Here is a 14,725-nt window from a genome sequence, read left to right as displayed (position 1 = left end):
AAAGACTTTTTAGTTACATGAACCCAGATTTACAAACCATTTACATGTTTGTGAATTTGACATACTGTTGAGTAAACAATGTATGATTTGTGCAGCATTGTTTCTCAGACAAAATGTGTGACTGTTTAAAGTCATGTTGCAGAACTGCCACTCAAATTAAAGCCCATCCTCCTGCTATAAAGCAATGCAGACCTAGCCTGGAAATTGGCTATAAACCTTAAATACTGAGTGACCAAACCAACAACTTTGGAACAGATGAACCTCTGTAAGTGTTTCAAATCCTTTCCGAAAAATATTTCCATCAGGAGAAAACATTGCTAGCCTCTAGCATGACATTTCTGAAAGTTGACATTAATTTGCACTAATTTGGTTCAACAAGAAGAGATATCAGCCAAAGACATTTAAAACAAACTTAGCAAAATATCTAGAAGACAAGTAAGCCATCCTTAAAATTGTCATCCTAGCAATTTTAAATGTGCAACATTCTCAAAATTTGATTTAGTTATTATACCTCTTTAGTCTCTTCAGAAAATGCTTGCAGAATATCAGTCTGCCTGGTGTAGTTTCCATTGGCGTCTTGTAGTCCCTGGAGAATACGCTCTCTCAGAACCAGAACAGAAACTCGTAGCTGGTGCCAGAGTAGTTGTACTGTATGGATATCGACTATCACATTGACAGAGTAAGACAGAAGCTTCAGGGAAAACTCAGTCTCTAGTAGAGCATGAATTTGTTCAACATGATCGGATATATCTTCACAAATATCCTGTAATGGAAAAATAAAGTAGACATTTAGCTACAGGCATGGTCCTTTCATGGATCAGCTCTGCTTTTCATGTACTTTTAATTAAATGATGAATAGATTATTTCATAGAGGAAAGATACTGTAATTAATACATTAATTACGTTCTCTTTTATTTTTATTTTTTTTTAATTCATGGCAATGCTACAGCAACTGAACCAGCAGCTGTCTGTTCTCAATACTGCTCAGTAAGTGCAGAGACAGCATACAGTAAAGAAGGATGGCACAACAAGATCACATGAATCAGAAGCAGAAAACTAACACCATAAGGTGACATTCTAGAAGACAGCAATAAGAATGAAAGTAATAATATTGCCACGGCTGTCTCCGTCTCTGCTCCACACACATGCACACCAGTTGAAATGCGAAGAATCTGGTCTGTGCCATCATCAATAAAATTCATTTCATCTAGCCTCTATAACCAAGTAGCGCAAAAGTCATTGTGAACAAACTATTTCTGTGACCCATTGCTGACTGCAGGGATGAGAGGGCTTTAAGGGCTTTAAGGTTTGCATAGTCTTGTCCTGGGCTTAAAACTGAACTGAAGAAGATTGATGGAAAAGGAGAAAGAGGGAAAACAGAGAAGATGTGAACAATTGTGTTAAGAAAGAAGAAAAGAGAAAAGTTACCAGGTTATAAAACTAAGGTTTTGATGGGATGGTATCCTCCAAATTTAACAATGAATGCTACTGATTGCTAAACTGTGCTGAATACAGAGTAAAATCATTTCAAACTACTCCTAATTTTCTTTGTGAAAGGATAAGTCACAATACTAATGAATATTTAGGCATATGCTACTGAGCAAACAACACTATTGGGCTATTGAGCTTTGTAACAACTCTGTTTGAAAACTATGTGTAAAAAGCCTGTTATAAACAAGTAAGGAAATTTTGATTAAAACACTGAAAAAAAAATAACTGGGTCCTAAGAGCTTTTTTCCTACATCTCTGGCATATATTTAAAGGTGACTTAATAGCATATTTAAATACAACACCTATTTCTTAAAAACATATAAATTTAATTCAAACCTTCGGAAAGGTTTTTATATACATCAATAAAAACGAGAAAATGATTACAATGAAGACTTACTACAATGAATAATGAAACTTTATTACAATGAAGCAGTCTCTGATGATACCCTTGTGGTTTTGTACAGCAGTAGCATAACAGGAAAATCAGTAAATCTGATTATTTATAAAATTATAATACTGTACACTAATTTCTATCAGTTCAGATTTGGTATCTTTCAGTCTGAAAGTAAAGACAAATTATTGCTTATGTAATTGTACGTATGTAACAAATTAAGCCAAAATAAAATATCTAGATAATATTAAATAATTCTGTACAACAGATAGCACAATATTAGCTATTATCATTGAGTGCAATTGGTACTTACTCATTTTAATAAAGCACTGACAATTACATCAAGTTCCCTGCAGGAGCAGTTCTCAGAAATGCCAGATGAGCACAAAAGTTTTGAGTTTCAATGAGCAGAGCGTTGGGACTGCCATGAGAGAAAGGCAGTATCTCCTCAGTTCCCTTGCTGTAACAACCAGAATCTATATTTGCAAGTACGATACACACAGCTTTGTCTGCCAACATCTAGAGCTGCAAGTGCTCAGGGATTCAAATATCTACACGCTTTCAGGTGAGCAAATAGATGCTCTAATTACTAGATTAGTATGTTCATCTAATTCTACAGATACACAGAGAAAGCTAAAACTCTTAGCAAAATATTTTCCAGGCCTTGGAAAAAGTTATTATTATCCATTTAGTTATTATTGTCCATTCATCCAACTACAACTGATACTTGACTGAAAAACACAGCTGTAATTCTATGTTGTTTCAAATGCTTTAAAGAATATTTCTAGTGAATTAGTTTGACTGAATTTGCATTCAGTTCTTCAAGATTGTCAGTCTCTTTTTCTTCTTGGCCATAATGCAGTTTAATTTTCATTCCAGGGATAAAAACATAAATTGTTGCCCAGTAACTGTAGTTTTTTTAATTAGGCACAATCTATAGAAAAATACTTAATATCTCTTCATTTAGGCTATTTATGTGAATGAGCTTAAGGATGTGCCAAACTGCAAAAATAAATTTTCAGTATTTTTCACGTTCACATACACAGGTACATGCTGAATTCAACTGCCATAAGAATTCTCAGAGTGGTAGAAAACACAAAGCCGTAAGAGGAAAGAATTAACAATGAGCAAGTGTCTCCTGACAACTGTTAGATAATGTACTGAAAATATTGGCTAATGAATCTAGATAACACTCTAAATTAAGAATTCAGACTCACACTTCAAAAAAGTTTTCTCTTGATCTCCCATTATGCTAGCTACCAAAGCATCTCAAATTTCTGAAACTTTCCACAACAAAACAGACAATTTTTTACTGAAATGCAAATCCCAGTACCACTAGAGGTTTGAAAGAAGCAGATATTTAAGGACATACGCTGTTAATTTTTACATCCTTTCTATAAGTTGCTCATTTTCCTCAAAAAGCAAAGTCTACTTACTTACAGACTACTGCAGGCACAGCAGAGTGCTTTATGTACTAACAACATAATTAACAGTTCCTGAGATTCAGTAACATGGAAAGAACATAAGGCCAACCTTGATCACTTCCAAATAAAGGTCACATACTCTGACCCTAACATATAAGACTACCATCTCAGTAAAAGACAAAGTACCAGCTCGTAAAGGATTTAGGTTATGAACAGAATGGGTGGCCAAAAGAGAGGAAGTGAGTATATTTTCTGAGTGGTTGAATGATCCAGGAAGGAAATCAAGTCCCTACATACCTTTTCATAACATATAAAATCTGAGCTCCATTTTCTGACTGTATCGTCAGCTCTCTCTTCCTTCTGGCCTGGAATTAGTACAGCTTTGAATGGTCACTATAGTCTAGTCTTTACTTATATGTGAGAATTGAAAGGATTTTTCCCTTTCTGATAAGTATGTTGACAGGATGTAATCTTTAGGGTTGTTGGTTTGGGAGTTTTCTTCGTTCTTTTCTTATGAGATGAAAATCTGATTGAAACACTCAGGATGTCTGATTATGTACAGTCCAATATTTCATATATGCTGTGTAGTCCATCTGCATATGCACTCTAAGTCTGAAGACAGACAAAAGTAGGCTGGATTCATTGTGTGCTTAGAGAGCAGTAGTGTCAATGCAACTCTCTTACTGACCAGGCACCAGCTGCTGATGTGATATCCAGTAGCTGAGCAGCAGTTCCTGATATTTCAGACTCCACATGCATGACACACTGTGGTATATCAGTCTGTTGGGTATTTCTTAAAAAAAATGTGAGGAGTCATAGGCTGACATTCCCGCATCACATAGCAATCTTTTGGTGGGTGACTTCTATTTCAGCTGAACTTTTAGCCTTTGTCAAAAGAAGTGGATTTCATTTTACCACAGATCAGGTTCCTGGATAAAATGAGTTAGGCTTTGGTTTGCGGGAAGTCTATCTTATATAAAGTTGGTAAAAAAAATTAGGTCCCTATTGTTATCCTCTTTGGTTTTTAATTGTCATATGATGATGTGAAGGTGAAGGCTGTGCAAAGGACAGAAAAATAGCTGTGTAAAGGCTAACACTAGCCTTCAAGAGAACAAAATTATGAAGAAATGATAACTTTTGCCAAATAACTTCATGCTGATTAGTCTTCAGCAGAAGGACATTAATAAAGCTGCATCCTATTTACTTGCATCTCTTCTCTACACTTGCCTAAAGCAAACCAGCATATTGAGAGGAAACAATATAATGTCAAATCCAATTGGCATTGTGTAGCACAACTTTTCTTACTACAGTACTTGATGTCCAGATTTACTTATAATTCAGAAAAATTAAATAATTATATCTGGCACAGCTGTAAATTTAATAATTTTCTGTAATAATTAATGCAGTTCAAATACTGTATAAAAATGTCATGTTATGTAAGTTCATAATTTTACTGAGGCTCAATATCAAGATCTGGTACAACATGGCCTCATTCTCCTCATTCTTCCTAACTTCTTGTTGGTTACTTAGCATTAGGTACAGCAAAACCAGCAGAACATTGTCATGTGCCTTTTTACACTTTGAATTTATAAATAAAGAATAGCAGTATTACAAGGTAGTACCTAAATGCTGTCATGAGTGCCAGTTGCTCTTACCAGAAGTGGCAGAAAGATAAAATAAACCATGTTCTTTTAAGTAATAAGAAAACAGCATTTATCTATTGACATCTATTTGTAAATATATGCCAGGTCAATGGCGATTTTATTTTTTGTCAAAAAATTTTTTGCCAAAAAAAAAAATTATAACTTGATTTTTAGAAAGCACCATTTCCAAAACCATTTCTTATAGTCATTAATCTCACACATCTACCAGGGCATTTTTATTTTTACACAGTTTCATAGGGGTGTTAAAGATTTTGTCATCCTCTCATGGGCTTTCCTGTAGAAATTCCTGTGGAATTTCTTAGGCTACAAGGGTTGTACCCATTTGGCTGCCAACTGCCCACTTCACTCAGTCTTCCAGACAGCTGATCCTGTAATTTGCAGCTGCTGAATCCATCAGCCTCCTCACAGCCCTCCACATCAACTAAAATATCCTGAACTGCGAACACTGCAGTAGATGAAGAAAAAGTGCATAAACAAACCCTCAAGAGTCAATGAAAACAGCTTTGATGTCAACTTTTAAGAATATTTTCTCTCTGGTCTTCAAGAAATTGTGTTAACATGTACATGAAAATACCGAAAGATAAAAGGTTGCCATATGTTTCTTTAGAGTTAGTATCAGTGACAGAGAAGCTATTCTGGAGATTTCTATTCTTTGATCTTGCCGTAAAACCTCAGCAGGAAAAAGAGATTGCCATTGAGTCTTATGAGTACTGTACATGCAAACATAATCTATGATTTAAGATATTTGGTCTTTCCTTTTAAGTGCATTTTAATTCCTCAGAAGACAAATATTCCAATCAAAATATACAAATTCTTCTCTTTAGAAAAAAATTAGAATACATGACAAAGAATTTTCAGATTCATTATTTTAAATGTACTTGAAAGTTGTAAATTAAACTCACTCTCTAGACTGACCTTTAATGCTTATGCATTTATAAAAGGCAAAGAGAGAGGTTTTTATTGCTGAGCAAAAATTTGCACCTTTCAGAAAAGTATTTTTCCTTTAAAATGCACTCTGACTTCTCAAAGAGAAATAGTTTCTTGTTTTTTCATCCTTATCTGCTGGACATCCAAACAACATTATAATAAGGATAAAATTGTTCTCTTCTTTTTGAATTATTGGTGAAATCTTAAGAACAAATGTTACACACAGGGTTTTTTTGCAGCTATTTTTAAGTAAACAATTAAGTCACAAAATAACCATACATGAAAAAATCCAGAATTTGACTAGGCAAAATCAACTGTCATGGAAAGGGCTGGACTGACTGTGAGCTACAAATTTGTCAGAAAGTAATTGAAGTACTACTAAAGTACTGCAGCTGGTGTGGCTGTGCCATTCAGTGACATGGGGAAATGAATATATTTTACTAGGTGAAGAATGCAAAGTGCAGCAGGAAAACAGCTACCAGGAGGGTCCTGAGATCACTGACCCTGCCTGCTGCTGACACTGACAACTTGGAATCACACTGTTCCTTGAAATAAGCTTCTCCACTCTTCCCTTTTGATAATACACATACTACTGACAGTAACTTTTCCTGGTGGACCATAATTTTCTGCACATTATTCTCCTTCCCATCTTGGCTTTTATTTTGATTAATTTGCTCTTATTATTTTAAGGGAGCAACATTTTAATCATCCCAAAATTCCTGTAAGTGGATCTAAGATGATCCACTTTCTATTGTACAAACTGCAAAATTCTCAAAAAAGTTTTGAAAATAACTATTGCATCTGGTGAACTCTAGGTAGGTATGTTTCTACTGTGTTTTGTTATGTCAGAAATCAGTGAGTCACATTCTTATACCCCCGTACTTAAAAATAATGTGAAATCTACGTCAAATTATCAGTTCTTTGATAGAGCTGCTAAAAAAAGTAATGGTTTGTCTGGGTTTGTAGCAGACACAGAGCTGCTCCATAATAATTTATTAGCTGTTTATGTGATGTTTAATTAGGAATTTTTTTGTGTAAGTATATTGGTTGACTATCAATCTACAAGGAAAATGAGCAAGAAGAAAGGAAGAAGATAGGATGTCACGTGCTAAGAACTTCAGGCTGAGGGAAAATGCCTGAAATGTTAATGGTGAAACTCTTGTCTCAGGATTCCAGCAATTTGCATTTGTTCTGCCATATGGGCCATTGCTGGGACCAAAGGATCAAACATACTGGGAACATGCAAAAGGATCCTTTTGTCCAGGAACAGGGCAGTTGCTGCTGGGAGTTATTCCAGCACACTGCCAGGACCAGCTGCAGTGCCCTACAAATCTAAGCCAGCCTGTACCTTTTCTGCAGGAGGGAATGGATGCAGAGAAGACAGCCTGCTTTCAAATTTTTATTTCCCCTATTAAACAGTCTTTTAATGTAAAAAGCCTTTCTGACCACAACATTTACCACAGGCCAGATCCTCAAATAGAAGGAAGAATGTAGTTCACCCAGGAAGCTTCAGATACCTGATGCACAAAGCCACTCTAAGGCCTGGGATGGAATTGGAGAGCCACAGAAAATATCGCATTAAAATGAGGCACCTCAGAACTGTATTGAAAAAGTATTGTGTAAAAAGATCTGGACTAGCCAGTTCTGGGATATTCTTGACATCAGTAAAATTGATGTATGAATTACATTTGTGTAAGGAACTGCATGTGCAAAAGAAGTATGGCAACTAAGTTGCTGTGGGAAGTGATGTGACATCTGCAACTAAATGTTGTTTTCATATTCCTGAACTTCTACTGGTTCTACTGTGTAATGTGCCTAAAGCTACAACTTAAAAACCCTTTGAAACCTTCAGAATAAGAAATGTATTCTCATATGCCCCAAGCCCACAAAGTCAGAGACTTTGCCTATTAAAGTTATCACTGTACAATATTCCTTCCATGCATAACTGTAAACATTTTCATTTATCTGACTTTAAGCATATTAAGGCAAACTGATTTTTATCAAGGTCTAACTTTGCTAATTTTAAACAAATTAAAACTTGATAGAAAATGTCATATTTGTGCTGACTGCAGCCTGGTTTTTTACTAGACTCTGGAAGAACAACATTGCACAGGTAATCTAGAGCAGTTCTTCATGAAGGAAGACAGATAGTACTGAACTGTGCAATAGAGTAGCAGGTTTTGGTTCTAGCTGCTTTAGACAAAAAAGGAAAAATACCAAAACCCAAACTCGCATGAAAACCTAGCAAAACAACTGGCAGTAGAGGTAAGTTTTGGGGAGGGGGGGAGGGAAAAGCATTTTTCAAATGCCTGTTCATTGGATAATGGTAATTATATATATAAAAAATATATATTTCTATCTTGCACTGATTATTTAAGATCAGAAATAAATAAGAAAAAATTATGATGTAGCTTTATACTAAGCACACTCATCACGTATTATGTATTCACATCTATTCAAATGGCAGAGAGAAGCCTTGTTAAAACATCCTTCAAATACCTTATATTTCTCTTCACACAATTCTATACTCTTTTTGCAATAACAGAAGAACATAGGACATATTTTGCAACTGTCTAGATAATTACCTTTGCTTCTTAATTTTTTTTATTCTCTTTACTCAGCACTTTCTTACTTTCTGTAAGCCATATACAGTAAGTGGAATTTAAAGGCATCTCTAACTGTTTCAAATTACCACATGCAAATGAAAATTGAGGATGCAAATGGAAGTACATTTTAATCACAGTGAATTTACAGACTCTGCTGTAGCTAAACCAACCAGGTCTTGGTAGCCTGGTCAGGACTAGGCAGTTTTTTATCTCTGTGTAGAGAATAATTAACTGGCTAAAAGGAAACCCTTACTATAATTGCAAGACTTACAAAAATTTAATGTGATAAACAATCATGTTAGCTATATGAAGAATCAGAAAGATGACTCCTACTATTTGATCAGAACTTTCACAATTTGACCTACAATATGAAATAACTAGCCTAATTCAACACTATTGCATTAATAGTTGAGTAATTTTCCAGCAAAAATGTTTATCCATTTGAAGCAAATTTTGAAACATCTGTGCAGACAAACTATTACTCCGACATTTCAGCTTTGAGTATGTCCCATTCTTGTTCTGTTGTCATTTTTAGTTTGAAGATTTGGAATTACTCTTAACACAGAACAAGAAAATTTCAAGAATTCTTTAAGCCTTCTGCAGGGCCACAGGATCTTCATTGTCTGAGCTCTATTTTCTGGTAAGCCAATCTCTTTGTTTGTTTCTACAAGAAAATATGTTCATCTATTTTAAAACATTTTTCCATTTATAGACTTTGTCAGAAAGACCCTTGGTTTTATTAAATTCAATAGACTTAATTAGGGTCTTTGATATAGAACAGCTGGTCCTAAAGAGAAGAGTTTAGGTGAAAGAGAAAAAAATTTTGGAGAAAAAGTCTCATTCTTGAAATAATGAAGTTTCAAATAAAAAACAAAATGTATCCCTACATAAATAGCACTAAGTATTTTGAGCAGCAATGAGCTACTGAAATGTAAGATGTCAAAATAAATAAATAAATACCAGGAACTTCAAGTTCAAAGAGGAGAAAAATTCAGGCCTTCTGCATAGACATGCAGAACACAACAGAAAAATTTTAATCAAAATATTTTTACTTGCTCAAGCCAAAGAATGTTAACCTCATTCACTCTCTTTGACAGAAGCTTAGTGACTATAACAGAATTTATTAAAGGATGGTGAGACTCTACTTTCATCTCAAATGAGATATGAAGGGTCAGAAGTGAAGAACTACCATCTGTGCCAGGTCTTCTATGACAAAAATTGATAGCATGATAAGAAGTTTTCAAGATAAGTGGCTGTTTATATCAGTGCAGCTAAGCCTCCAAGAGTTCTGTGACATGTTTTTGAAGTTATTTTCCATCAGTCATTGTTTAGGACAGCAAAAAGGATACAAACTCTCTTATTCTTTATTACCAGAGTTCATTTTATTAGCACTGTTGTTCCCTTTTACGTTGGTTAATGAATCATAGAATCATAGAATCATTTAGGTTGGAAAAGACTAAAAGCTAACATTTAATCAATGAAACCTTATGGGGATCACTGAGATTTTTTTGCTTGGATTAGAAACATGAAAAAGAAACCTTACAGTCTACCTTGCATGCTGCTTGCTGTTTGTAACTTTCCTGCACTTTCTCCCAAATAACAAATGTTCAAGTCATCTGGGAAGCCCTTGTAGGTCCTCCAAAGAGTTAGCAACAATTTTAAAGCACTTACAGCATGCGGAGGCATTTCCTGTAGTCTGAAAAAGCTACCACCTACCCAGTGTGCCAGGAGGCTTGTTCCATTCTGGATATCACTTACTGTGTTGTAAGAGTCAGGGTAAGACTATACACAATAGTGCTAGAAAAAAAATTAAAAATTTAAAAAACAAACAAACAAAAACCAAACAAAAAGCAACTAATTTTGCTATATCAAGGAAGAACAATTTGAAAGACTGTCAGAAAGTTATTTTACATAGTTAGAGTCTTAAGTGAATAAAAAAATAAAAGAACAAATTTTAGGTAAAAAATAAAAATTTAGCAGATTGAATCTTAAAGACATCTAAAATGTACAAGATTTTTATCCTAATTTTACTTCTGAAAGTGCACATGAAATTTCTTGATTTACTTATGGAAAGAGTTCTTCAAGCAGACAAATAAAATCCCTTATTATAGAATCACAGAATGGTTTGGGTTGGAAGGCACTTTAGAGATCACATAGTTCCAACCCCCCTGCCATGGGGAGGGATACCTTCCACTGGACCAGATTACTCAGAGCCCCATCCACCCTGGCCTTGAACACTTACAGGGATGGGGCATTCACATCTCCAGGCAGCCTGTTCCAGTGCCTCACCACCCTCACAGTAAAGAATTTATTCCTAACATCTAATCTAAAGCTACCCTCATTCAGTTTGAAGCCATTCTTGTCCTATCGCTACAGTTCCTGATGATTACAATTATTACGATTCCTAATTAGGCAACATGTTAAAACTTGTTCCTCATTAGTGTTTGATATGTACAGTATAAGTCACAGAGAGTGTTCCTGTGGTTTTTGACCTCAAATGCAATAAAGACAAAACTAAACAAAAACAACCCTAATGTACATCCACTAAAGGAAGAATACGGTAGGCTTTTTGCAGGCTTTTTTTGAGAAGGAATATAATAGACATTAAATAAAAACCTGGAATTCTGGGAGTGGCATGACCTTCAGAGCTATCTGAAGCATTCAAACTACCTGAGATTTCACATACAAAAGCAATTAATATATTGTACCTAGTAGTTTGTACTATCTGATTATTTCCAAATCTCACTATCATCCCACAGGCATATAATGTTGATACAGGTGTATATTCATAGGTTTGTGTAAAGTATCTTCTTTTCAAACAAAATCATGCCCATAATATTCCTTGAATTTTTGATTTAGACGTAAAAGGATGCTGTATAAATAGAAAATTATCAAAAATTCAGATTTTGCACCATATTTGCAGTACATTGATCAGAGATACTTCTAACATAAGCTACTAAAAATTGCCATATCTAGTGGACACAATAAAGCACTTCTTTATAATCAAATTGTCTCTAAGGAATCTAAAATTCACTGTCACTAAAATTCACAAGCATTAATAACAGATGCTTGTTCTGGCTGCTTATAAGATTGAGCATGCTAGACATTAGCGTTTTAATACTATATTTGGATCTAAATATTTAATTTTAAAATTAGACATAATATTGTAGTTATAACTACTCAAACAGTGCATTTGTAATTTAGAAACATGTTACAACACTGCAGAGTATATTCCAACAACATATTCATACAAGGCATATTCCAGTGTGACAGTTCTGAAAAGACAGCTTGTGAGCTACTAGGATAATTTTAATTGTGCCAATTTTTAGCTTTACAAGAGAACTTTCCAGTGTAAAGCACTGATAGACTTAATGGCTGTTAAGATGTTGATGCTGCTTGAGAAAGTACTTGCGTACTACAGTAGAAGTGAAGTGCCTTGAAAGAAGGAGAAAATGAGCAGTGTTTATCTAAATATTTATTCAATTTTATATACACATACATATATATAGGCAAATATATTTATCACACATTGCTAACATGAATAAGATTCCTTGATTTATAAAGCACTTCATAGTCAGTGTTGTTTATGTCTTTAAGAAAGCAAGACAGCATGATCTGTGAGATAAATTGTTTCTTATGCTGACAGGGAACAGTTGTACCTCTGAACAGGCTGGTGTTTCTTTATATGCCATTTTATTTTCTAGCTAAACAGAGATAAGTTATAAATTATCCTTGTCTGGACTGTAGCTTTCAGCGATGAGTGTAACTTACTGTTGTGCAGGCTCAATGAGAAAGAGAAAGGTTGTTGCTGTGCCTGGGCTTGTAAAGTAACCCTTTGAAATTCAATAGCCAAATTTGTCTGTGCAGAAGTTAACGAAACTAAGTGCTTCAAGCTTCGAATGCATATTTGTGCATTTTATTCACTTGTAAATATTTATATTTCCTGCAAAATTAATCATCATCAATTTAGCCTCAAATTGAATCCTAAATTTACCCACAGTCAAAACTTTTATCTTCCTCAGATAATAAGATTCACAAAACATGGCATCGGATCCTTGGATTGTGGCATTCTGAAGTATAGACAGGAAAGAAGGAAAGGTAAGCAGCACATAAATTGCAAGTGTTCATATTTCCATATTATTCTTGGAATATCTGAGCTGGGTCTGCAGAGACCTAACTTGTTCACAAGCTTTCCTCTGTGATAAAGTGGCCATATTGCTGCTGGACTGGATGTGAGCCTGGAAATACAGTAACTCCACTCTCATGGTATCACACTTGAGCAGACAGCCCTGCCAAAGCCTGACTCACTCTGCCTAGCAGAGGCAGCTGGACTGTCTCCACCTCCTGCACAGGTAATATAAAACGCCCATGGAAAATGAGGGACTGTCTAACTCTGGTAGGTTAAAGACAGTGTTACTGTACAACAATCTTGAAAAGAAAAACACTTGCAGCAGCCCTGGCCATAAAAATGTGATGTCTAGTCTGGAACTTCTAACAAGAAACACGTCTCCCCCCAAACATCCCAAAATCCTACATTCTTAGGGGCTTCTGTACCTTTTGTATTTTCAACGCATTTCAAAAGTACAATATATTTCTATGCAGATCATCTTCTACCAAAACACATAATTCACTAAGCTGTAGGAAAAGCAAAAACTGTCTTCCCTTTCTTGACAAACCACAGTGAGATATCAGCCAATCTTGGCAAGTTTGAGTAAAATGGAATGAGTATTGGTGTTTTTAAATAATCTTTATATTTCTCCTACAACTCTAAAATATTGAGGTCTTTTCACAGAGACTTTTTCAGCACTTCATCAAGAATTTTGTAAGAAACTGTGTCACACTGAGCCAATGAGAAGTTTGGTCAGCTGAGAAATTTTTTAAATAGTACAGATAATGGCAAGTCTGTCAAACCTAATATATTTATATATCCCCTCTAAATCCATTTTCTTAAAATTCTACCACTGCCTATAATTCAATATCCTGCCCTCCAAAAATACATTAATCAAGCACTCATATGCTACCTAGAACATTATGACTCCTCTCAGCCATTACTATAAATTAACTTGCAGCAAGACATACTAAAACCCATACCAACTGTTTAGCTCTCTTAATAAGGGCTGGGGGAGGCCATAGTTCACAATAAACAGAGAAGTATCACACTGAGATTGAAGCATGAACACAAAGGATGACAGAATTGCTTGATGTAATGACCCTTTCCCAAAACATTAGCCATACCTTGTTTTGAATCTCATAGTGTGAAGAATTTCTAAAATTTACCGTTAGTCTTTATACTTCATTATGTCTTTTACAATTTCAAATGGGATCAGAAGCATCAAAATAATTCAAAAATTTCTCCTGAAGATATTCCCAACTTATGAAAACTCTGTTTTGCAAACTTAAAATGAAACTCAGATAATAATCAGAACTGAACTTGACTCTACACTTTCTGATTTTGTGTCTGAGGTAAGCATACTGCAAAAACAAAGTAAAGCAGAAAAAATATTAATTACTGAGAAACTTTCTTTGCTTATCAGCACAGACAATAAGCATGGGAAAGGCAATTACTTTATCAGCTGTGTATCTTTACCTCATTCAAGGCAATCACACAAACAATAAATGCAAAACCTATTTGCACAAGAAGCTATGAAGTCAAATGAAAGACAAATGAAAATATCACTACAGGTGTGATGACAAATGAAAGATAAGTAGAGACAAAGGGATTGAGAAACCAAATTTGAAAAAGAAACCTCTAGACAGCAAAGACTGTGAGCAATTTCAAGCAGTTTGCACACAGAGGGACTGCTCTCCAGGATGAACCCAGAGTGCTAAATAGCAGATTAACTTCAAAATCACACTCCCAAACCAAACTAAAATGGTAATATAGCATACCAATAGAAGAGCAAAAACATCTCTCTAGTTCTTATGGAACAGAGTTAGTTCAGATTCCTACTTTACTGATACATTTCAATATCTGAAGCAGCACTCAGAAAAGGATATGAAATGGAGAAATAACAGGCACCAACTGCACTTAGTCTAGTACTGAGCACATATAGCTGTAGGAGAATTTTCCACTCCTTGTTTCTGAGCTTTAAATTAAACTTTCAAGAAAAGCACTTTGGATAATACAGCAACAACTGCCATTATAGAGATGAAGGTTTTAACTTGTTTAGCCAGCAAAGTCTAAATAAGAGCAATTGGCCACTGATGCATGGGCAGCTGAAG

At 35.0% G+C, this 14,725-nt stretch overlaps 1 protein-coding gene across 15 annotated transcripts in view; it reads right to left on the bottom strand.

Annotated features, from left to right (window-relative positions):
* AKAP6 (A-kinase anchoring protein 6) overlaps positions 1-14,725 on the bottom strand; it is a 274,653-nt gene that overhangs the window by 188,433 nt on the left and 71,495 nt on the right. For all 15 annotated transcript variants that reach the window (XM_027670361.1, XM_027670334.1, XM_027670330.1 and 12 more), the window contains one exon: positions 512-763. In XM_027670361.1, the coding sequence (XP_027526162.1) occupies positions 512-763 (252 nt within the window). The remainder of the gene's footprint in view (positions 1-511; positions 764-14,725) is intronic.

The sequence above is a fragment of the Neopelma chrysocephalum genome, unplaced genomic scaffold (genome assembly GCF_003984885.1).
Source record: "Neopelma chrysocephalum unplaced genomic scaffold, ASM398488v2 Primary Assembly neopelma1_24, whole genome shotgun sequence".
Classification (NCBI taxonomy): domain Eukaryota; kingdom Metazoa; phylum Chordata; class Aves; order Passeriformes; family Pipridae; genus Neopelma; species Neopelma chrysocephalum.
Note: the sequence above shows the minus strand (reverse complement) of the source record. Positions and strands in the feature narration are given on the sequence as shown.